Here is a 23,818-nt window from a genome sequence, read left to right on the forward strand (position 1 = left end):
CGCACCCCACACCACACCAGACACCCCCACGCACCCGTCCTTCCCAGCCTGCCTGCTCCTCCCCGACCGGGCTCGGAGCCGCTCGGAGCCGAGCCAGAGGCAGAGGGCAGCCTGGCAGCGGCTCCCACATGTCCGGGGAGATCACACGGATGCTCTGCCCCAGCCTTCTCCCTGGCACGGCGCTAGCTCCGTTGTCAGGGCTGGAGTGATGGGACGCCTTCCACTAGCCCAGGTTGCTCCACGCCCTGTCCAACCCGGCCTTGAACGCTTCCAGGGGTGGAACATTCGCCCCTCCGAGGCTGCAATGCCTGCAGGGTTTCTGCCCACAATCACCTTACTCGGGCAGAAGGAAGGAGTCATCCTCTGTGGGACACCAGCCCTCAGGGGCTCAGGAGCTGGCTCCTCTCCTTAGCTACCAAGTGTACACCAGCGGTTTCTGCGGAGCTGATTTACTTAATAACAAGAAATTGAAGAATTAGCCCTTTCGGTTTCACACCCAGACCGTCCACCGAGAGGTATCTCACGAACACCTCTCCCCAGGTGACGGCCCTGGTGCGCTGCTGCCGCAGGGCCGGGATGCCGCTGTCGGGGCACAGCATCCACGGACAGAAGCACCCACCTGGCTCACAGCGGTAGCTGCTCCTCCACCCAAGTGTGCTGGAAAAGAATGTCTCCCGGGAGGCAGGAATTTCGCAGGCTGCTGGAAGAGCAGCAAGCAGCTCTCCTGTGCGACAGACACACACCCGGCGCGGCGGTGGCCGGGGGATGGCAGCCGATGTTCGCCAATGAGCCACTGGCTGCTGCTGTTCCATCGGGACCCGCTCCAGAGCCTGACAGCCAGGACCTGCACAACCAGCACCGTGACAGTGACAGTGACACTTTCCTGGAGATGTGCAGGGACCAGAGAGTTCACAAGTAATTGCTGTAATACAAAGGTCTTTCTAAGAAAAAAATAAAAGCCCACAGTATCCTTTAAAAGCCACAGAAGTTTCTTGGGTCGCAGCATGGCAGATTTCATTTTGACATGCCTTAAATTTAAATAAAGCCTGACTTAAATTCCCAGATTATGGCTGTGTCAGGGGAATTTTCAAGCACACAGACTCCAGAACTGAGGTGCTCAGGGTGAGCTGGTCCCACTCACGTTTACACCACTGAAAATCTCAATAGCTGGAAGAGCAGGATCAGGGAGTCTCATATGAAAGGGAGCTCAGTGAGAGCTCACATTTGTGTGGGTGCAAGAGCCACGAGTGAAGGTTTCTAAAGGTTCAAGCAGAGCAGGCGTAACCCTTCTCCCCTCACAGAATGAACATAAGAACAGTTTCAGGCCACGGGAACACAAGGGCAGAGTACGCTGAATTTATTAAAATTGCCACATCTTCCCCAAATCCACATACAAAATACAACAGCTAAACCATTATTTACAACCAGGCAGCTGCAATATCAAGCAATAACATTAGCAATAGTTTTAAAAATAACTCTGCAGTGTACACAGATCAGATATTTCACAACATGAGGGTTGAAGTTGAGCACTGCACTGCTATACTTAGTTCAGAAATATTACGGTGTTCCAGATAAAATACTAATGCTTCTTTTAAAAACAGACAACTGAGGAAGTGGTTTGTAGATTGACAAAACATGACATGCTTTTCTTAGGGACTGAGAATCACAGCAGGTTTAGACACAATGTCATAGCTACATTCAAAATACATCTGGTCCATTTATGCCAAAAATACATTCAGTGTAAGTTACAATTTATTGCACATTTCTTTTATTCTGTAGAAATATATTGTACCTCAATACTTATTCCCTGTACATTCATAAATTGTTCTGCCTGTTAGAGCAGAACATGGCCATCTTTCCCTAAAAGCTTTGGGGGAATTGGGGTACCACAGCCTGTGGGGACGATCCCTGGAATCACAGACACGCAGCTTGCACAGCCAAGGGCAGAGGAGGGGACGTGTTTTCAGTGCTGCTGGGGGCACCCAGGTGCTGGCCCAGGGCCCCCCCAAGGATACCCCAAGGACACCCCAAGGACAGCCTCACAGACCCCCACCGAACCATAACCTTCATGGGCACAGAAACGGGCTTGTGCCCCGCTGTCTGTGCGGCCCAAGGAGGGGCGCAAGCCCGACACCTCCGCGGTCAGAGTCCTGCGGAAGCACCGCCCCAGGCAGCAGCCCCAGTGCCACCCCGGTCCCTGTCCTGTGATACCGTCCCCAGGCGAGGGATGAAAACCAAACACCTCCTTCCCATGAACAGGGGGGAGCTGGGGACAGCCTCAAGCCCACCCTTGGCACAGGAGCTTCAGGCAGATGGGGACTGAGAAGAAGAACTTGCCCTGCTCAAAAGTTCAGACCCATTGTAGGGACTGGGAATATTTCTAAACAAATTTATTTATAATTCCTGAATCTAGTACCAAGCAAAGAAGTGACATAGCAGTGACTAAAATATTGCAGGATTCTTTATAGTGTCACATGAGGGCATGGCTTGATTAAGTGCAAATTATAAAAGTAAGGAAGTGCAGAGGACATTACAGCCTGAATTTCTAAAGGAGTGTCTGGGGGCAGCAGTTCAAGCAACACAAAAAAATTAGGTGCTACAGGAAACATTAATTAACTTTCCCTTTCAGTCCATAATCCCTGCATTATACTTTGGATTGTTATTAGAAGCAAATTATAAAATATTGGTAACTCCCCTGAACTAGAAGCATCAATTAGGAGAGGCTGAATGTGGTGACAGGTTTTGAGCATCCTTGACCTTGAAAATTTTCATGAACTTAAGAACTTGTGCTTTAAGTGAAGATTATCAGGAACATTGTAAGAGTATCAGGAACATCTCTGAGGAAACCTAAGCCTCCCTAAACTGCACAGAAGTGTCTTGGCATAACCTCTGTGCTTAAATTAGAACAGGACAAACCCACATGGAGGGGAAAGGCCACTAAAACAAGGGTTCTTTGGGGTTTTTCTAAAGGAGTGTAGTGTTTACAAACGTTTCAGAGCTCAATACAACAACATCTGCCCCTTGGCTCAGTTATGTTCAACTCTAGTTCATCAAAATGTACATTCACCTCTCAACAACAAAAAAGAAAACAAAACCAGTGCAAAAACACTGAGTTAGGTGAAAAAACAGGGTAAACAGACCATAATGTCTGATGCCAAGAGATATTTCCAGGGAAAAAGTTAAAGCATTTCTGGATCTGCAACTGTGACCTGTGTGAGGAGCAGCTGAGCCTGAGCATCCTCCAGCCACACCTCCCAGCCAGGCACCAAAAGGGTCTTGTTCAAATTACCGGGTTGGTCAACAATTGTCAGAGACTCGGGGTGGGGAACTGAAAACTGAAACTCTTTTCCCACTTTAAAAAATAAATCTTTGATTCTTCCTTTTTAAGATAAGGATTTTTTTTCAAGTTACATACTACAAGAACAGATGCTGGATCTTAGGTTTCAAATTTTTTTGCTAGTCAAGTCAGCACCAGGCTTTGGATCATGCAGCTGCCAAAATTTGGATCATGCAGCCTACAAAGTCACATCACTGAGCTCCACGGGGTAGTTCATGCAGTTGAAGCACATAACAATTGAGTCTTAAAATCCCAGAATGGTTTGGGTTGGAAGAGACCTTAAAGCTTGTGTCCTTTCACCTCCCTGCCTTGGGCAGGGACACCTTCCACTAGACCAGGTTGCTCCAAGCCCTGTCAAGTCTGCCCTGAATCTCTAAGACAACCTTGATTATATCTGAGAAACCACACTGGGGCAAAACCTGCCAGCAGCTATGGGGAAATAAGCTCCACTGCTCGGCTGCAGACCACACAAAGCCCTGTTGTTTAACAAAAGCAGGAGTGACTAAACCCTGTGCAAATGGATAAATTGCATCAAAGCCTATTTACGGACAATTTACAGCCACCAAGTATCCACAATGTCCTGAAGATGAGCATTCAGGATGAAACCCGGTGTAATAGCACTACTGACCACCGCACTCAGTAAAAGCTGAACTCATTCTTCCCCACAACAGCTCCAGTCAAGAGATTTTGCCCCAAAGACTGATCTGACTCACTGTGATCAGCCAACTGCTGCCTGCCACAGGACTGCGGGGGCCACATCAGATTTCTGCAAAGCTTTGCTATTCTGGAAACATCTTGGGGCTTAATTTCCGTGAGTCAGCTGGATTTAGAAACATTTGAAAAACCATAAGACTATGAAATATATAATTTTGCCCATTAAAAATATTCAAACACTATATTCAAATATGTGGGCCATGGAGTGTGGCAAAATTCACAAAATGCCAAAACTTTGGTGAATTTTAATACAACAACTCACTTTGCTGGCTTGTGATATTATGGAAACATGAGCAGAAATGTTAATATTCATCACCAGCCTGGTGCTGTTACAGAATTCTGTAAGAAACCTCTGAACAGGCTGCATTGGCTTTTGTTAAAGCTTCCCCCAATACATCAGAAGGCACTAAAAAATTGTTACCAGTGATTGGAAAGATGCTGCTAAAAACAAATATTTTCTCAGTTTAGGTAGAATTTCTCCTGTTGCATCCCTACATAGCTAACAGAAACATATTGCCTCTATTACTTTTCCAACTAACTGTTAAAAAGAAAAGTTGTCCCTTGATTGATCTGTTCAATGAACAAAAGACAGAGTAGAACAACTCAAATTTTTACCACAATATTATATGTGAAATTGAGACTATAAAAATAAATGTTAATAGGGAACTGACTCAGTGGTTTTGTTCACAATGTACACGCAGTGGAATTTCCATAGTTTTTAATTACTTAGGTAATTATAAATAAAGTAATTCAAAATGCATTTACTGACAACCCCTTTTCACATTCCTGCAAAAAAAACAGGTAAAAAGCTGGGTTAATTTGGTCTTTTACTTGGTTTGAGAACAGAACATGAGGTTTCCCTGACAAACAAGCTTTAACCAACACCAGACATTTCCAGGATGCTTGGGGTCTGACAAGGGTGAAAAGCACAACAGCAGAAGGTATTTCTACACTGTCAGTACACTTTAAGCTCCTTCCTGCAATTCACTGGTGTCCAATTTACTCACAAAACCAAAGCAAGTCACGGACTTGCTGTACCAAACCCCAGCTACGAGTCCCAAGCTGCCTCGCCCCACGGCCGAACGCAGCACTCGAGGTTGGTGCTCTGCCTCGGGCACCGCAGTACGGAACCACATTGTCTGAGGTAGACCAGAAACAAAAATACTATCACATGTGGAAAGATGAACAGCAGAATGCCTTCCCCTCTCGTCCCACGGGGAGGTCTGTCAGGCTTTGGAGTCCTCATGCACGCAGAGCTGCGAGATCGTCTTCTTGACGCGCAGCGCGGTGAGACGCGCGGCACCGCTGGCACGCCAGCACTCCCGCATCACCCGGCCCAGCACCCGCAGCGCCTGCAGGGCACAGAAACAGCACCCAGGATACAACCAGCGTCTGCAGCGGGGCAGAAACAGCCAGGATACAGCCACTGTGTCTGCAGCAGGACAAACAGAGCACCCAGGAATACACCACAGGGATGCAACCACAGCACCTGCAGCAGGACAAACCATAGCCAGGGATACAACCACCACCCACTGCTTTCTGGTTTTAAGACAGGGAGAAAAAGGGCAGCTCTCTGAAACAGTGACACAACAGCAGCAGCACCAATTAAGACCTGCCTTCAACAGCGTTGAGCACTTGGTGCAAAGAGTTTGCTTTGTATTGATCTGAAGGAGAACTAGACATATGAAGCTTCTCAATTCATGAGAAGCTAGAAGCTGAGCATTGTGTGCCCTATCTCTCACTGAAAAATTCTGTCTTAATTTAAACTTGAAAATATAAATAACAAAATAAAACTAGAAAAAAACCCTAAAAAATACACCTAGAATAAACTAGAAAACTGCTTTTACCTCACAGCTTTGCCACTGGTTTGGAATACTTGGTCTGAGCTTCTGTTCACAGACAACCCTTCTCATGTCTTCTATCGAAGGATCAGAAGGCACAAGGTCATAGTAAGGCAACTGGTATTCCTCAGTGATTCCTAGGGAAGATTTACTGTGTAGGTGCCCATGGCAGGGGGTGGAATGAGATGAGCTTTAATGGCCCTTCCAACCCAAACCAAGCTGGGATTGGATGAAAGGCCAAAACCTCACCTCCAACGGAGCACCTCCGGGCTATCTCCCAGTACACCAGCCCCAGAGAGTAAATGTCTGCACGCTTGAAGGACTCAAAGATGTTCATGTTCATCGCATCGTCCAGGATCTCGGGGGCCATGTACCTTTAGGGCACACAGGGTCAGTTTGCTGGGGCAGCTCCTACAAAAGGCCACAGCTGTGCTGCCACATGCCAGGGCCCCGTGACCCCTCGTGGTGCTGGCAGCTGTGCCCTGCCCAGGCCCACGGCACTGGGGGTGACCAGGGTGACCCACATGTGATGCCCCACATGGGGCAGAGAGCTCCATTCCACAGCAGGGTCTGCAACCTCCTCCCCCACCCACCCCGCAGGGCTGCGGCCATCCCTGCCCGACGCCAAGAGCGGAGGGGACATCACTGGTGGAGGGCAGGGCTGTGAGGAGCCATCCCCACGGAGCCAGGCTGGCAGCTGCAGCTGCCTCACCCACCTCCTGGTGCCCACCCTGGGATTCTGGGGAATGTCGATGGTGTTCAGCACCGAGTCGTGCTTCACCGCCAGGCCCAGGTCGGCGATGGCGCAGGTCTCGTTCCTCTTCACCAGGATGTTCTTGGATTTCAGGTCCCGGTGCGCGATCGCTGGCTTCCCTGTTCACAGTGAGAGAAACCGCCTCCAATTTTGATAACAACAGCCTGGATTTTAATATCATGAGCAAGGACGTAAAAACAGTTTTAGTCACTTTTGTTACTATACCCTATAAAAATATTGAGGCCTAATTTGAACCAAGTAAAGCTCTGCTAAATGATGTCAACTTCAAAAGAAAGCTTTAAGGGCATTTTTGTTTCAATAGCTGTATTTCAGGAATAAAACACAGAAAGAGAAACTGGAAGTTCACCCTCCAAATTAATTTGGAAAATTACAGAATCACTGAATGGATTGGGTGGTAAAAACCTTCTAAGACCACCAAGTCCCACCATTCCTCAGCACTGACAAGGCCACCACTAACCCATGTCCCGACGGGCCACATCCACACAGATTTTAAGTCCCTTAAGGGATGGTGACCCCACCACTGCCCTGGGCAACCTGTGCCAGGGCTGGATAAACCTTTCCATGAAGAAATTTTTCCTTCATTGGTGCTCATTCCCCTTTAGCAGAGCTGCTTCCACAGGCACCTATTTAAAGGCCTGGATGAAGTGCAGACAGTGGAAGTGGGAAGGTAAGGTCCCTGTTCCCTGTCCATACTGCACCACTCACACTCACACTGTTCCCCCTGGTGTTAACAGTTTAGAAAACGCTTCACGATACCACATCGCCCATAAATGTTTTTGAGAACACTGAAGCTCCTTAAAATACTTGAAGTAAAAGTGGGAGGGAAGCACTTGCCTTGTGTGCCAACAATCTCCATGTGGAGGTGGGCCAGGCCACTGGCCACTGACAGCGCCAGCCGGACCATGCCCTCCACCGTCACCGTGCCCCGGTTCAGGTAGTCAAACAGGGAGCCCTGCTCGTGGTACTCAGAGACAAGCCAGAGCTGAGTCCATGTCCCGTTATCTACCCAGAGGAAGCAAGATTATTAAAAATATTAGCTAGGGAAAGCCTTCCCCTTTTCAGGGAATGCAAGCAAGCGTGCCAGCTGTCCCACCGGGAAGGAGTGTGGTTCAGGCAGTGCTTCAATGGGAGTGGGGGCAGCGAAAGCTGTTCTGAGACAGACACTCAGGATTTAGTGAGTGCCAACATTGGGGCTGGGAAGCACTCTAAGACCACTGAGTCCAACCGCTATCCCAGCACTGCCAAGGCCACCACATAGAATCAGAGAATTATTTGGGTTGGAAAAGCTCTCTTAAGAGGAAGGAGCCCCACGGTGCCGCGCACGCCTCGCCGCTTACCCTTGTTGTCAGCAGCAATGAAGCCCAGGATGTTTTCGTGCCTCAGCATGACTGTCTGGTAAATCTCTGCCTCCCGAAACCAGGACCGCTCGTCTCTGGAGGAGAAGATTTTCACAGCTACATCCTCCCCGCACCATTTCCCACGCCAGACTTCGCCAAATCGGCCTTTTCCCACAATCTCCTGCAGGACAATAGTCCTCGCGATAGTTCTCTGGACAAGCAGAGGCAGACCTAGTTAAGAGGAGAGACAGGTACCTGTGAAATAGCTCAGCTGGGACCTTCCAACCCCAACACTGACCTTTCCCACTGAGCTGCACTCATGGCTTTGCTTTCCTAGACTATCAAGGGAAAATCCTGTCCCAACCAATATCTCCTCAAATTAGGCTTCTTAATGTTACTTCCCAGTGTCTGTACATATAAAAAAATTTCTTAAACCCCAGTAAAAACTTTAAAATTTGGCCTGAACTACTCAATTTGGTTTGATACAGACTGCAGCTGTCCTGCAGTCAATTAGTTGCTCTGCTCTGGCTGAAATTTTTGAAAATAAAGATGAATTATTATAGCAGCTCCGCTGTGCTTTGCCAGCCACAAACCCTGCCTGGTTTGATTTGATTCTGTGTTTGTTGGGGCCTTAAAACAAGGAATTGTTAATTTTTTTACTTTTTTTTTTTTTTAATAACTGCAACCTTGATTTTGGCTGAAATCAGAACAAATCACCTTGGTGCACGGGGCTCTGGCTCTGCTCAAGTCCAGCCCTGTTCCTGGCTAAGGGATGGCTGGGAACAGTTAAAACTTCAGCATAAATAAAGCCAAAGTCTGCTCACTAGAGCTGTGAAAAAGCATTAGGGAAGAACAACAATTTAATCCTCAGAGGTATGCAGCTCATGGAAATTAATTAAATTAGGCACCATTTGTACATTTTTTACTTATAAATAAAGGCAAGCATAGTTTACATATTTTTCAATAAAAGTTCTAGTTAAGGAAAGTTGGGCTATACACCCGAGACATGCCACTGGCCCAGTGACCTGGAATTTGTGAATGCCCACCTCATTTTTAAGTTTCTTTGGTTTAACAAGTTCTCAGTAGCAATGGATGCATCATAGTACGCAAGATACCAGACATGGGAAAAATGCTAAAACGATGGATGTTCTGCTCAAAACAAGAATTTGAAGGAATGTTATTCTGCTATGAAACACAAAATATTTGAGAAGCAGCATCCTGACCTGCCCAGGTGGGTTTAGTACCTTTCATGATCAGCCATGTCACATCAGCCAGCAGCACTGGGTTTCACACTTGATTCTGATTTCTGAGTTCACTTTTTTAACTCCTCCATTCCAACAAAGAACTGAACTTTTGCGGTTTGACAGAAGAAGAGCACCCAAAGCCGCATCGCCGCTGTGAGGGGTGGCCACAAGCACCAGCATTAAACCCGCGGTGCCGGGCAGGGCACCCCACGTACCGGAGCCAGAGCCAGAGGTCGTCATGTCGTAGATGAGATCCCTCAGCGTCTTCCCGGAGCTCACCAGGTTGCCCTCGGAGAGGGGCTCCTCCACGTTGGGGGGCTTGGCCCCGCGGCGGGCACAGCACCGCCAGCCCCGGGCCGAGCAGGCCGCCAGCACCGCCGCCAGCAGCACCGCGCACACCGGCACCGCCACCGCCACCGCCAGCACCGCCGAGCGCGGCCCTGCTCTGCCGGGAGCCTCCGACGCTGCTGGGAGACACACGGGAGAGCGGCGTTGGGAGAGGGACACGTGCGAAGGGCTGCAGAGCAATGACGAACTGAGAGTCGGTGCTTTCCCACAGCTGTGCTGACCAGGAGACAGAACAGACCACTGCAGGCGACGGAGCCTTTCCCCCACACACCCTGTGTGCAGCAAGCCTGGTCTCGGGCCAGCATTCTGACCACCACCCCAGCTCTGTGTCAGGCTCTAGGAAGACACTGCTAAGGGATTCACTTGCACATGAACACACACACGATTCCCTTAACGTCCCCAAAGTTTTAAATAAGTTTTAAAATAAAAATCGACCAGCACTTTCCCCGCAAATAAAACAAACCAGAAATATGACCCATAAAAAAACCTCAACACTCAGAACCATGAGTTCAAACGGGATCTCAGGGCTGCAGAAGATACAAGAATTATGAACTCCACCCCATGCAAGGTCACTCTTTTCCTTCAGGGAAAGGCTGGGCCATGTGCACACCACAACCCGGAGTTTGAGAGTGACCAAAGTGATGTGGGGTCTCAAATGCAGCAGCCAACGGCCTCAGCACCCACTGCTACCTTCCTCCAGTCAATACTACGTCTGTTCACCAGCACAACTCCAACCTTCCTGAACACAAAGCTGGTACATTTTGTTCACAGGTTTTTCCTTTAATGACTTCAAGAGAATGCTCCAGAGGTGACCTGGGAGGTTTGTAAGAGGATTTACGAGCAGGATGCCTCCTTGGAACTGCTGCTTGTTAACTGACATGCTGGGATCTCGTAAACATTTTTCATTCTGTTTCCACAGGGCTGATGTTTCCCTGAAACAGGGGTGTAGTGCAGTATGGAGAGATCCCCTACCCCAGGAGCCCCAGTGCCTCGCCGAGCCAGCCCTGCCCCCCCAGGCCATGTGCAAGGCAGCGGGACTGGCTCTGTGCTGGCCGGGGCACACGGGCTCACAGAGGGTACAGAGTGCAGGGCATGAGCTGTCCCCTGGCTGTTCAGCACTTCCCCTGCACCATCCAAGCCAGCATCCTCCCTGCAGGGCTCGTCAGGCTCATTCCCGGTAGGAATGAGGTTCATCCATCCCCGGCAGGGGCTGGTGAGGGCAAACACGCACAAGACGCTGACCACACCATGCCAGCTCTTCCCACCAACTGCTGAAAAACAGCATAACACTAAATGAACAAAATAGAAGTTTATTGTCCTTAGGCCACTGCAAACAGTAACAAAAGGAAAATCATCAGGAAGCTTTGAACAGCAAGAACTGGGCTGGTGGGAAGGGACTGGGAAGGGCATCCTCACGGACTGGCCCGCAGGACAAGGACACAATACATCCTGGGATGTAACAGTCTATAACCTGCAGTGCACTTTGCACACTGTTCGTACACCATAAACCTCTGAAATTCGGGTTATAGCAGGATTTTAAGGGGCACAGAAAAATTTCTCAGTATATGTTTAAAAAAAGCAACAATACCATTATTACCAGGGAAAAAAGTCTGCAATTTTAACAGAAAAGTGATGTGATGCGCTTTCCCTGACAATGTGTACAGGCACAATTTGTATCAGCACAGACCCGTGGAGCAGGCTGTGGGAGAGCTGCAACAGCGCTGCATTTTGGAGTCCTTTCCCTCCCATACGGCATTTTGGGAGCCAGGCTGAAGGGACCACAGCGGGCAGAGAGGGCCAGTGTGTTCTGACACCCTGGGGCAGGAGCAGGAGTGACCTCAGGTGGAGAGAAGGAGGGATCACGGAGATCCTGATGCTCCCGGCCGTCCCGGGAATGCAGAGCGGGATGTCAAAGCACTGCAGAGGCAAAGCCAAGGACTCTCTCGGAGGGTGACACCCAGCTCCAGGAATACAGGCAGACACAGCCTTCACAACTGCAAGTGACAACTGCTCAGAATAAAGTGAAGTTCAGGGCTGCTCACGGGTCCCCTGGGATGCTGCTGAGGTGGGAGATCTCCAGGGCAGAAGGCAAGTTTGCAGTGGGGCTGGAAGCTGAGGTGGCTGGGCCAGACTGCAGGGAGTCTCCACTGAGTTCTCAGAGAATGACGAGATCCTGACGGTCTAGAGGGGTTCCTTGGAAGGAGTCAACCAGAAACCTCCTTTGTCATCCTTTAGTCTACTGGCTGTAACAAAGACCAAGTGCAGGTCGAGGCTGGTGGCAACTGCTCAGGCCCTTTCCAGCTCCTCAAGGAGCGCACGTCAAGGCTGGGGGCGAACCAGCCCTGCAGCTCCTGCGCTCTGGTCAGTGTGGGCCATCTTCAGCCCTGACCTCTGCACCACAGTGCCCCATGGCCAGGAGCCCTCAGGGGTCATGGGGCTCCCCACAGCTCAAACCAAACACCACAAACACACCTCCTGCCCAGCACAGACCATCAGCCTAGGGACAGCCACAGCAGCTGGGAAAGGTCAGACTCCTGGGGAAATCAGACAATCCCTCATGACCACTCAAACCCAGCAAAACACCACCATTAATCACAACATTTTGCAATCCAATTTCAAATGTACTGTTCATTGACTGACTAACCAAGAATAGAAGCTGAGACATGTTGCCATGTGTGAACCAAAAGCAGCACATCTGGCAGTACTCAGCAGTTGCACAATGCGGGGCAGTTATGGTCCAACTTGTATAAACAAAATAGTACTTGCAGGCAGCAAAAAAAGGAAGTGATTTTTTCCCTCCAATGGAAAAGTCATTCTCACACACAGCGTTTGCTTTTGACACTGTAAAGCTTCCACTATAAGGCTTCCAAAAGCCCCGAACTCTGTGTGTTCCTGGGCTACTCAGGGGGCAAAATTACATATTCTTTCCAATGTAGTAAGAAAATCTATTGTATTCTATTAATGGGGAGGCTCTAGTCAGCTCTACAGAATACATTAAAACCATTTCAAAAATACAGTTTGGGCTAGAATCTAAAATTAAATTCTGCCGTAACAGACCCCACTCACCACTGGGGGGGGCAGAGATCACAAACTCCGTCTCCCAGATCTCAAATATGGCCCAAAAATCCTGTGAGACACAAATCTGTGGCTGGAAAAATCTAGGTCTGACTAGCAACTCCTGAAACCAGCCTGAGTTGCACGCTGAGGGCATGGTGGTGAGTTCTGCAGAGAAAACCAGAACGAGGGATGTACGAGGGACGATTTATCACAGGGAGGTCCCTCGTGGCAGCAGCACACGAGGTGCTTTCTGCAGCCCTGCTGTGACAGGGGAAGCTCATCTCAAGTCACCTGCTGGGGCAGAAAGTATCCCAGTTATACCAGCAGAAACCTGGAAAGGAATCTAAGGTGACACACAAAAAAAAACCAATTACTGCAAACTCATCCTGCACTTTGACATTTTTACCTGCTAATGTAGAAATGCAATGAAATCCCTGCCCACAGGAAGGAGGATATAAAAGCAGAGATCCAGGTTTAATCTGTCTTTAAAGATTTTCAGACAATGTAGGAAAAAAAAAAAAAAAGACCAAAAAAAACCAAACAAACAAAAAAAAAAAAAACACCTCAAAGGAAAGTCAGCTCCTGTCACCCAAGGCCCCGACCCAGAGCCCTGTGCTGGCTGGGGCAGGCATTGCCACCTGCAGCTCTGCCATGGGAATTCAGGCACAGGCACCAAACCACACACTGCTCTCTGCCCTCAGAGATCCTCACCCTGTGGGTCATCTCACTGTTCTCCAGGCACTCTTTTACAACACAAACCTTTGGTAAGTACAGACAGTCACAGAATGCCACAATGGTTTGGGTTGGGAGGGACCTTAAAATTCAGCTGGTTCCAAGTCCCTGCCACGGGCTGGGACACTTCCCATTAGTCCAGGTTGCTCCAAGCCCATCCAACCTTTGAGCTGAAGCAGGTCAGCTTCATGGAGAAGAGCTGAAGGGTGGGTTTGTGTCCCAGCAGGACACAAAGATCCAGCCTTACCTAGCAGGGATGGGCACCATGCTGGACCTCCTCAGGGTTTCTCCTCCTCCAGGAGAGCCACTCCTGTCTAAAGGCAAGTTTTTCATGCCCACATGCTCCACTTTTAAACTAAAATTTGCATAATGGAGACAGACTAGACAGGTCAGCAGGCAAGTGGGTAGGTATGCACATAAGGATATATATATATATATATATATATATATATATATACACACACACAAAAGTAGATAGATATAGATATAGATATAGATATAGATATAGATATAGATATAGATATAGATATAGATATAGATATAGATATAGATATAGATATAGATAGATATAGATATATAAGGAGCTTGATATAGAAAATAGAAATAGAGAGACAGAGATATAGTTAGACAGAGGTAGGTAGAGACAGATAGAGATGGAGATGGAGACAGATGAGACAGGTAAAGTGCAGTAGACCTTCCCTATCAAGGTGTCTGTCCCAAGTGGCACTTGCCACATGTGTGAGACAAGGGCCTGACCCTGGAGCTGTCCCCACGCAGCTTCCCAACAACATGAACTATGTGAGGATAGGCCAGCACAGAAACCACACTGGCACTGCTACAATTCCAACTGACATGAGCTCCCTCCCCTGAATCTGTAGAGCAAAGGTCTCAGGATAAGAATTTAGTCTTTTTTTTGGGGGTACTGAAATATGAAACGAGAGGTTTTGCAAGTCCCACTTCAAGTGCTGGGACAACAGATGTGCCTCTGCTGCTCCTCTAGAAATAGCAGCTTTCATCCCAGCTTGGAAAAACCACCATGGCACTTTATTTCTAGAGCATGACCACAATTAGTGTGCCCCTTCTGTGGTCAACTGCAAGAAAAACATTCAAATGATCCTCATTCCTGCCCCACAGCACACATGAGGTTGGGTACCAGGGTTCACCAGGAGGTGACAGTGCCCAAGGCTCCCACAGCGGCTCCCCCATGGTCTGCCTAGAAACAGCCGTTCAAATTCCATTAAGAACTACGTGATAGTGTCTTAAATTCAAGTTATAATTGTAAATTGTGTATTAATTTGCATCTTTCTTACCTGCAACGTCTCACTGGTGTAAGTATATAAAAAGGTAGTATCTGATAAAATAGTGTATTTTACACCTTTTTTAAAAAAGTCTGGAATAAACACAAATCTTGGAAAGAAGAATCAAAAAAATTAAATTTAAATTATACTAAAAATAGTATAAATATTTATTTTTAGAAAGCACCAAATCAACTTCATTACGAAACTTTGAGCCTGGCAGACTCACGCACTGCACTGGCTGGGTAATACACAGAGCTCCTGGAAGTGCCTTTTTCCTCCCTCTCATTAGGACCAGGAATCTCACAGCTGCTCATCCCTGCTGAGCAAACCTCTGTGACACTGATGTGATGCCACCAACCACAGCCCCCCAAGGCTCAGATTGCTGAAACCGCATCAGCCAAAGAGGTCCCTAGCAGTGGCTCAGGGTCCTCCACCCCTCCTGCCCCCGAGGTGACCCTGTGCTCACAGGACATCGAAGCCAGCATTCGGGATAGCTTTAGAAATGCGAGAAATTCCCTCTGCCACAAACAGAGCTGCAGTTTATATTTTGCTGTCTGAAACAAGCTGGGACAAAACCAGCTGTGTTTCACAGACAGCCTCTAAAGCCCCCAAGGACCGGCTCCTGCAGTCGTGTTCCCCGCACGGGGTTTGAGCACTCTGGAGCTCAGACGAGCACTGGAGCTGGGCTGGCACTCACCGAGGGGCAGGCGGAGCGTGATGTTGTTGCAGAAGTCGGTGTAGCAGCACTCGGTCTTGGTGATGTTCTTGGAGCTGTGGCAGAAGACCTGGGCATTCAGCTCCGGCAGGGAGACGCAGGACTTGACCACCTCCTCGCGCCCGTTGGTCAGCATGACCGAGGCCCAGCAGGCGCCCTCCGTCTGGCAGGTGAAGTTGGTGTGCTCGCACAGCTGGCACACGCACTGCAGGCCTGGGAAACAGGGGACAGCGGTGGGGACGAGACCCTGGCCCAGCAGAGCCCTGAGGACACCGTGCCAGCTGGGTCTGCCAGCTGCTGGTGAACGGGGCCCTGGCCTGCAGGAGGAAGCCGGTGCCAGGACACCCCCAACAGCACAGGTCCCCAACATTCACAGACAATAAGTTTCTAAATCTTGGTCCCAGCGACTTTCATAGATGTCATTTGTCTTGTGTGGTGGAGAAGACTGACCACCCCAAAAAGCAGTTCTCGTGAAATCTACTGCTGACTCCCAAAACCACGGCACCCCTTGCCCATCCCAGTCACCAGCCCACACCAGCAACACCCCAGCTGTGCCAGAGCTGACTGGAGAGCACCGAGCCGGGGTCACCGAGGCACAGCACCCCAGGATGGACACGGGCAGAATGACAGACTCCTCCTCCCCATGTCTCCTCAGGTGAGGCACCTTGTCCGGGCAACCCTTTCTGGGTCAGCTCCAACTCTACAAGACTCAGCCCTGCTCTACTCAGGAGAATAATTTTAGCCATAATCCTTCTGTTTCTTTTGGAACTGGGGGAAAAGGAGAGGGGCTTTCTTTTATTTAAGGATAAGAGAGAGTTGAAAAGTAAAACATGGGTTAGTGGTGGGCTTGTCAGTGCTGGGGGTACAGCTGGGCCCGATGATCTTAGAGGGTTTGTCCAGCCTAAACCATTCCATGATTCTGCAATCTCAGAGTCCCCGGAGGAGTGCAGAAGTGCCGACAGACATCAGCACAAATCTGATTTCTGTTTCTGTGACGCTCTTTGCTTCCCTTACAACAATCTCCATCCTGTACCACCCTTCTCAAATAACAGCTCGTGGTGTTCATCTTCAGCTCGGGCCCACAACAAACTTCCTTGGAACGGTATGTCCGTGTTTATCCTGGGTGCAGGTGTGCCAGGAGCTGCTGCCTCGGCTCTTCCTCGGCACAGGAGCGAGCGCCATCCTTCACACACAGCACAGCAGGCAAATATCTCCTTAAAGACATTACCCTGGTCCCAGAACTGCTGCAGGGAGCAAGACTCATCAGATCCAAATAAATTAGAGATGTAGCAGAAGGAAAACAGACACATCATCACCAAAACTGCAAAATAAAAGCATTATTGAGGAAATGAGTCTAAGATTATTGCAAGTGTCTTCGGGGCTTTAGACACGTCATTATGGTGTTTTTCTTCCTTTCTCACAGCCTAAAATAAAATGGAAAATTATCCTTATTATGTCATCTGCAGTGGATAACTGACAGATCTATCCATACTCTGTACCTGCAGATTGCCTGAGAGCAGAGCTGATCAAAACTGTCCCTGCATATCCCAAGCAGCTCCAGGGGGCCCCCTGAGCCCCAAAAACATGGGGAGAGTTGAGGATGGTTGACCCTCACCCTGACCAAACTGAGACAGCCATTGCTGGAATGACAAGGGTGCTGCACCACCGAATGCTGCTCACACACAGAGGAAAAAAAGGAAAACTGTAGCTGAATCTGTTCAGAGACAAGATCAGAGTTGGAGTTTTGGGAAAGACAAGACACTTTCCTCACAGAAGACTTTCACAGACCACTTTTAAATATAATTCTACAGAAGCAGAAGCCCAGGTTCCTCAGACACCTGTCTGTGCTGCTGGCTGACTTCTCATGAAGAAAAATTGATAGAAATCACAAACCAGATACAAATCCCTGACCCTGTTTTCAAGAGCATTTTTGTCCATCCAGAACCCTTTGTTAACAGAGTAGAAAGATGATTGAACATAACCATAAAAATACAGGTTTCTTGCACCTGTGCTACTTCAGCTGCCTCAGCTCTTGTGGAATCAGGGGAGGAGCCTGGGCCCTTCTGAACATGCCACTGGGAACATCCACGCTTTTCCCACTCCTGTCCCACGGAGCGGGGGAGGTGACAAACACCTCCAGCTCTCGCCCTGTGTCACATCCCCGCTGTGCCTCCCACAGAACTCCTCACAGACACCTGTGCAACCACTCCTGCTCCACCAAGCCTGTATCCCCATCCCTACTCACATCCTCAGGAACACAGCACTCTCCAGAATTTGTGCCTTATCTGTGCTGCTCCATCAGGAAAGCACCAGTGCTGCTCCTGGTTATTCATGACATCTCCTTCCACTGGAAAAAATTGTCCATGTCAGCTTCATAACCAGTCCATCTACAGCCACTGGCAATGTATACCAAGTTTCACATTACACATCTGGACCATTTCTGCTCTGATTTGCCTCAGCTGCTGTTCCAGAGGGGCCAGCAAGGCACTCCCCTCAGCTTACAGACCAGAGGAATAACAGCACAATGATGGAAGATCGTCCTCCCACTGTTCAAGCCAGCACCACCTTTGAACTGCTTCCCCTCCCACAGAGCCATTTTACATCATGAAAGAAGAGGAAGAATTTGCAACTATTGACTGAAATTCTGCAGTCCCTATATGCAGCAAGAAATGTTTACTCCCCAGACAATTCCTGAGGACAGTCCTGGCAATGCCATTGGTGATGCGCCATCACGGGGTGGAAGTCGGGACTCCCACCACGCTGGAAACCAGGGAATGGAATAAGGTGACTCTCAAGGAGTTAGAGGCTCAAAGAGGCAGGAGGAAAATGTGCTCCCAAACTTTCAAAATAAGGCACTCTTTAATCTGGTAATGAACATGACTCCTTTGTTTACTCAAGCACAACAATTCCCTTAAAACATTCCGTTCTCTGATTGAGAAATTAGGAGAAAGTGAACAACTGAAACACACCACGGCTGCAGAGAGTACACCAGGCATCCAAACCTGGCCACCAACAGTCCCAGTCCTCTGAGCATGGAGCTTTCCAGCAGTCACTAACAAACCTCTCCTGACCCTCCCCAAAGCCCATCACCCCCAGAGGGATCACTGGCAGGTTGTCCTGCCAGGACTGGCTGGAGAGCTGGGGCAGGGCCGGGGCAGAGCAGGACAGGACACACCACAGGCTCCCTCCAGCAGGGACAGCAGTCTCGGGCACGCTGAAGGACAGAGGGGTCCCTTCCCATGGGCAGCTGGTGCTCAGCAGGACCCAACACACAACAGGAGCCAGCCGAGGGGCGGGGGAGGATTCACACACTGGCACACAAGGACAGCAACTTCTGGATCCAGCGACCCCAGGAGCAGATGTTCCCTGGGTTTGGCAAAGACATACGTGGTTTTCAAGGATGTTTTTTCTGCTGTTATTGCAATAGGAGCTGAGACTACACATCAGATTCTTGGATGAGTCCCACCATGAATCAGGGGCAGGATGACTTGATCTTCAGAGAAGAAAATAATCTGCCTGACTTACCTAAAAAGCAACATTTTCTGCCTTTTAGTTTTCAGTGTAACTGCCAGAAAACACACACAGAACAGGCAGACACACCATGCAATGAGCTTACAGAGCAGGAAGAACAGAGCCAGCACCTGATTCCCAACAAACCAGCACAAGAAGATGGGTTTTGTGTGCTTCCACCGCTTTGCCATCAAGTGTCAGCATCAAGTACATGAATTACTAGATAATTGAGGAACAAGTGCGATACCACAAGTGAACAAGAGGTGGAAGAATAGGAGTTTAAACACCAGCTTCATGAGGGCTGGTGAATAATTTAAACCCATTGACAGACACAGTGCAACTTCAAAAGTTAAATGGAAAGAACTGAACATTTAACACAGGCCCACTGACACCACGGGCTAACAGAATTGAACTAAAAACTAAAGCACTAAAAGCAAAGCCCAGACCCGCTCTCTCTTATGAACCACACAAGGCTCTACATTTCAGCACAGACTTTTTACTACACAAATTAACAGGGCATTAATCTTCCACTAAGTCATAATCCGTCTCTACTCACCATAGTTAGAGGTAGAGCATTTCAAAATTAAATTGGAAAGCAAAGATCTAAGCGGCCTGATGGGAGGAAATGCTGAATATCCAGAACATTTCCATCTTTGATCATTCTGTACGGTCATTCTGTATTGTGCCCTTCTAGATAGGCTGTCATCTTATTTCCAAATAACAGGTCTGGGGTTCCCACGACTGCGGGCTTTCCACACTGCCTGGGTCCCCTGCCTCAGGCACAGACCCCAGTGCCAGGACACAGCTGTCCCTGGGCCGCCTCCACTGGGAAGGGAAGTTTCCACACCACAGGACACATACCTGGACCTGACTGACTGGACTCAGGAGGGTCCCAGGTGGCAAAAGTTTCACCATTGGACAAAGGCGCTCAAAGGAGATCCTAGAAATTACAGACTGGCTGTTTCCCATTGTCCAGCCCCCTGATGGTGACAGAGCCAGGACAAAAACCAGAGAAGGTACCAGTAAAGGTGCCATAGGGTGGGTGTGGGTCTGGCACAGCCCCTTCTTCTCCAACTGCACAACTGCTGGGAACTGACCACGGCAAAGAAACTCTGCTGCCACCTGGCAGAGCCACTCTGATCTTCACCAGAGTCAGCCTGTTTCTCTTGCAGCAGCTGAGGTCCGAGGCAGAGAGAAACAGCAGCTTCACCGTGCAAGCCTGTGTCACGGGAACGTGGGCTGAGTGCTCCGGGGAGATGGAGAGGGGAAGCAGTAAGAAGGTCACAGGGGTTGCTGAAGGCTGAAGAAGTAGGACTGACTTCAGAGCATTGCAAAAAAATTTCACCATGGACTCACAGAATTGTTTGGATTGGAAAAGCCCTCTGAGACCAAGTCCAACCATTCCTCCATCACTGCCAAGGCTGCTACTAACCCAAGTCCCCAAGTGCCACATCCACATGGCTGTCAGATCACTCCAGGGATGGGGACTCCATCACTGTCCCATGCTGAGGGATCAAAAGCCAGAGGAGAGTAACATCACACAGAAGAACAAACAGCCCCAGCTGTGCACAGGCAGGGACCAGCACACTGTCAGCCATCCCTGCTGGGAACAGAGGGCTGTGCCTCCCTGGGGAGCGCTGGAGAGAGCACAATCAGGAGACACCAGGAGAAGATCCAGCCCTGTTCTGCCATGTGGGATCAGATGTTGTCACCAATCTCAAAAAGGCACAGGAGAAGTGCAGACAGCAAAGGGATCAGGCATAGATTAAGAAACTGGGCTGTCACGTCAAAGGCAATTCTGGAGAGGTGTGAAGGTTCTATGAAGAAATCATAGATCACACAGAAGATGAATGGGGTCAGGTATTCGCCATTTCACATTTACTCAAAGCTCTGGGCAGCACAGATGTCACCGGCAGCACACACCCATGGAGCAGGAGGAAGCTCTTCTCTTCCTCAGGCAGCCTCGCCACCCCCCTCCCATCAGGCCTGGGTGCCTGTGCGAGTGCCACTGCTTGGGATGGAGCACAGTGCATCCAACGAGCCCCAGCCAATTCCACCTGTGCGTGCTAGAGACTCACAGCAACTGCCACGGATGATGGCAGCAGCAACAGCTTCCAGCCAAGAGCCCTGAGCCCACCAGCAGCTGAGTGCATCCCATCCTCCCTCCTCCGGCATCTGCCGGGCTGGCAGCGCTGGCCAGGGGTGCCGAGGCCGCCCCTCAGCACAGCGAGGAGGCATCTGTCTCCAACAGCCAGCCCAGCCATGGAAGTGGCACCGTGTCCCTGACAAATTTATTCTCTCATAACACATTTCTTCAGAAGACAAAAGCAGAATCTTGAGCAATGACAGGTCTTAAAAAACCAAACCTGCTTTTTGGACTAGTATGAAAAATATGGAGAAGTTCCCCCTCTGGAGAAGGCTCTGAAAGAAAATAATTGGAGTAGAAGCTTCCTATATAAATATCCTGCAAAAAGGGCTGATACCTAACAGGACAAAAACTAGAAAGTTGTAGAAAAGAGAGGAAAAGTATTTATTCTAGAATTGAGGAAAATGTCTGAATGAGAGACATCACAGGGTTCCAGAGTTTTCATTGCTTAAATAAACATCTGGAGAGTGATTTTATAAATATTTGCAAGTACCATCATTTTGGAAGGAGGATACTGGATGCTCAAAATCCTCCTTCGGGAAAAGCTCAGCAGCCAAGGCAAAACCCAGCAGGGAGGAGGTGAGTCCAGGCATTGAAATTAATATTAACAGGGCAGAGAAGGGGCAACAACACCCAGGGAAATTACTTTTGTTGGAATAAGCTGCCAAAGGACATTTTTAGCTTTGAACAGGCAAGGTATCCTTGGGAGGGTTGTGCTTTATGGGACGTGAGTGACACAGCAGAGCACTGTGAGTGCAGGGATTTTGTGCAATACAGCATATGCACAGAGCTGAAGAAGGATCTGCTGGTCCCAGTCCATGAGGGGCTGAGGGCAGATCCAGCACAGGGCTGCGGGTACAAACTCCATGGGGAGGCAGCTGAGATAACACAGGGCTGACAGCACTGACCGACTGCAAGCCTGGAATTGCTTCCCCAGCACTGAAAGCTCCTGAAGTCACATCTGAGTGGTTTGATGAGGAATTTTCCATCCAGACAGTCACACTGAGTGTCCCCTCTATTGCCACACATCTGCCTGTCTGGTCTGTACATACCCCCATGCCTGAGCCAGGCTCTGGAACAGGGTAAGGAGAAGAGAACTCTGCACTGACCCTTTGGAGAGCAAAGCAACACAGGACTTTTATATAAAAAACAATCAAAGCCAATATGATTCCTTAGTGCTCTGGATGCTCTCCGGAGGGAAGTGGCGATGGCCACGGTGCTGGCAATGCTCCGGTTTAATTCAGGCACACCGGGAAGACAAGGGCTGCACGGGGCTGCCTGCTCCTGGGGTTCCCTTCCAAACCTGGACAACAAAACTCTAGAGAAATAAGGAGAAGAGCTCTTATGGAGCAGGTGTTACATCCTGTGGAGGTACCAGACATTACCAGATGTGCAATACTACACAGAAGTACTTCACAGCCCACAGCTGAGCTTTGTTCCTGCCCCTTGCCCAAAAGCAGAGATTCTATGAGCGCCTGGATGGGCTGCTGGGCACGGTCCTTCCCTGCACTTGGGGCTGTGACCTCCCCTCTCAGCAAGGTCCTAATGAGCATCACACAAGGAAACTGCTCTGGTGAAAACACGGAGAGAAAGGTAAAGTCCAGTAAACCTAATAGAAAAATTGTAAAATATTCTGTGATACACTGCCTTGCTTACCGCTGGTTTCAGAGTGCTGCTAGCGAGCGCGGGTTTAGGTTTTAGAGGGACGATTGAGGGGAGGGAGTGTCTCAGCACCTGCCGCGCGAGAGAGGACCCTGTGTGGAGGGGCCCGGACGCCGCGTGTTCCGCACCCTGCTCGGAGCCCTGCGAGGCGCCGGCAGCGCCGTCCCGCCGGCGGTGCGGTGGGGCGGGAGGAGGCACGGGCACCGCACGACACCGCGACAGGTCCTCTCGCCGGGACCGATGTCGCTCTGAGGATCTGCCCCCGAGCAGATCCCCGGGCGCCGCGGGAACCCCCGGGGTGGATCCGCCCGGGATGGCGTGGGAAGCCGCAGGGATCAGGGATTCCGGCGCGGGGCCGCTCCGGTAAGTCCTTCCTGACCCAGTTCTCGCTACGCGCGGCCGTGATTAAAGGCACCGAGAGCCCGAACCCCCCCGAACGGCGGCGGCCCCGCCGGCACCGGGCAGCGCCGGGCGCACGGCGGGGATGGATAAGCGGGGTTCTAGCGCAGCGCTCCCGCCGATCGCGCGCCCCGGCTCCCGGTGCCGCTCCCGGAGCTCCCGGTGCCGCTCCCGGTGCCGCTCCCGGAGCTCCCGGTGCCGCTCCCGGAGCTCCCGGTGCCGCCGTACCTGCGCAGAGGGACACGGCGGCGCCCAGCAGCGGCAGCGCCGCCCGCAGCGCGGGGCCGGGCGCGTCCCGCATGGCCGCGGGGCGGGTGCTGCTCCCCCGCCGGTGCCGCTCCCCGGCCCCGCCGGGCCCCGCCGCCCTCGGCTTTAGCGGCGCGGGGAGGGGCCCGGCCGGGCCCCGCCCGGACCCCCCGCCCCGCTCTGCCCCCGCTCCGCTCGGCTCTGCCGCCCCCCGGGACGGGCAGCGGGGCCCGGCCGGGCGGGGGTCCGGGGCAGCCCCGGGCGCTGGGAGCGGAGAGGGGACGGCGAGGGGCGCGCCGAGCCCCCGCTCCGCTCAGCCGCGGCTCCCGAGGCCCCGGGGCGAGCCCCTGGCCCGGCTCAGCGCGCCGGGCTCCCGCCGCAGCCGCGCAGCCCTCGGGGCTTCTGCCTGCAGAGATGCGCAAAACCAGCCCGGGACAAGGACAATTTTTAATCTCGG

General features: G+C 50.5%; 1 protein-coding gene across 3 annotated transcripts; it reads right to left on the minus strand.

Moving 5' to 3' along the window:
• Positions 1 to 1,356: 1,356 nt before the first annotated feature.
• On the minus strand, positions 1,357 to 23,438 carry ACVR1C (activin A receptor type 1C). 3 transcript variants are annotated; one of them, XM_069021372.1, is made up of 9 exons: positions 23,344 to 23,438; positions 15,381 to 15,611; positions 9,464 to 9,712; positions 8,005 to 8,235; positions 7,502 to 7,669; positions 6,609 to 6,765; positions 6,142 to 6,266; positions 5,899 to 6,029; positions 1,357 to 5,403 (listed from the first exon to the last, which is right to left on the minus strand). In XM_069021372.1, exons 1-9 carry the CDS (start codon positions 23,414 to 23,416, stop codon positions 5,278 to 5,280), a joined length of 1,491 nt encoding a protein of 496 aa, XP_068877473.1. In that variant the 5' UTR covers positions 23,417 to 23,438; the 3' UTR covers positions 1,357 to 5,277. The 3 variants fall into 3 exon arrangements, with proteins under 3 accessions (XP_068877473.1, XP_068877471.1, XP_068877470.1); XM_069021370.1 differs by having other exon boundaries at positions 9,464 to 9,715; XM_069021369.1 differs by lacking the exon at positions 23,344 to 23,438 and having other exon boundaries at positions 9,464 to 9,715; positions 15,381 to 16,737.
• Between the last annotated feature and the right edge of the window lie 380 nt (positions 23,439 to 23,818).

The sequence above is a fragment of the Aphelocoma coerulescens genome, chromosome 7 (genome assembly GCF_041296385.1).
Source record: "Aphelocoma coerulescens isolate FSJ_1873_10779 chromosome 7, UR_Acoe_1.0, whole genome shotgun sequence".
Taxonomy (NCBI): Eukaryota; Metazoa; Chordata; class Aves; order Passeriformes; family Corvidae; genus Aphelocoma; species Aphelocoma coerulescens.

Excerpts from the sequence above, each read along its gene's own strand:
- ACVR1C (XM_069021369.1), bottom strand. The coding sequence starts at position 15,768 with ATGTTGGGGACCTGTGCTGTTGGGGGTGTCCTGGCACCGGCTTCCTCC. Across the intron at positions 8,236-9,463 it reads GACCTCTGGCTCTGGCTCCG|GTCTGCCTCTGCTTGTCCAG; the intron begins GTACGTGGGGTG and ends CCTCTTAACTAG. Across the intron at positions 6,030-6,141 it reads CCGGAGGTGCTCCGTTGGAG|GAATCACTGAGGAATACCAG; the intron begins GTGAGGTTTTGG and ends AATCTTCCCTAG.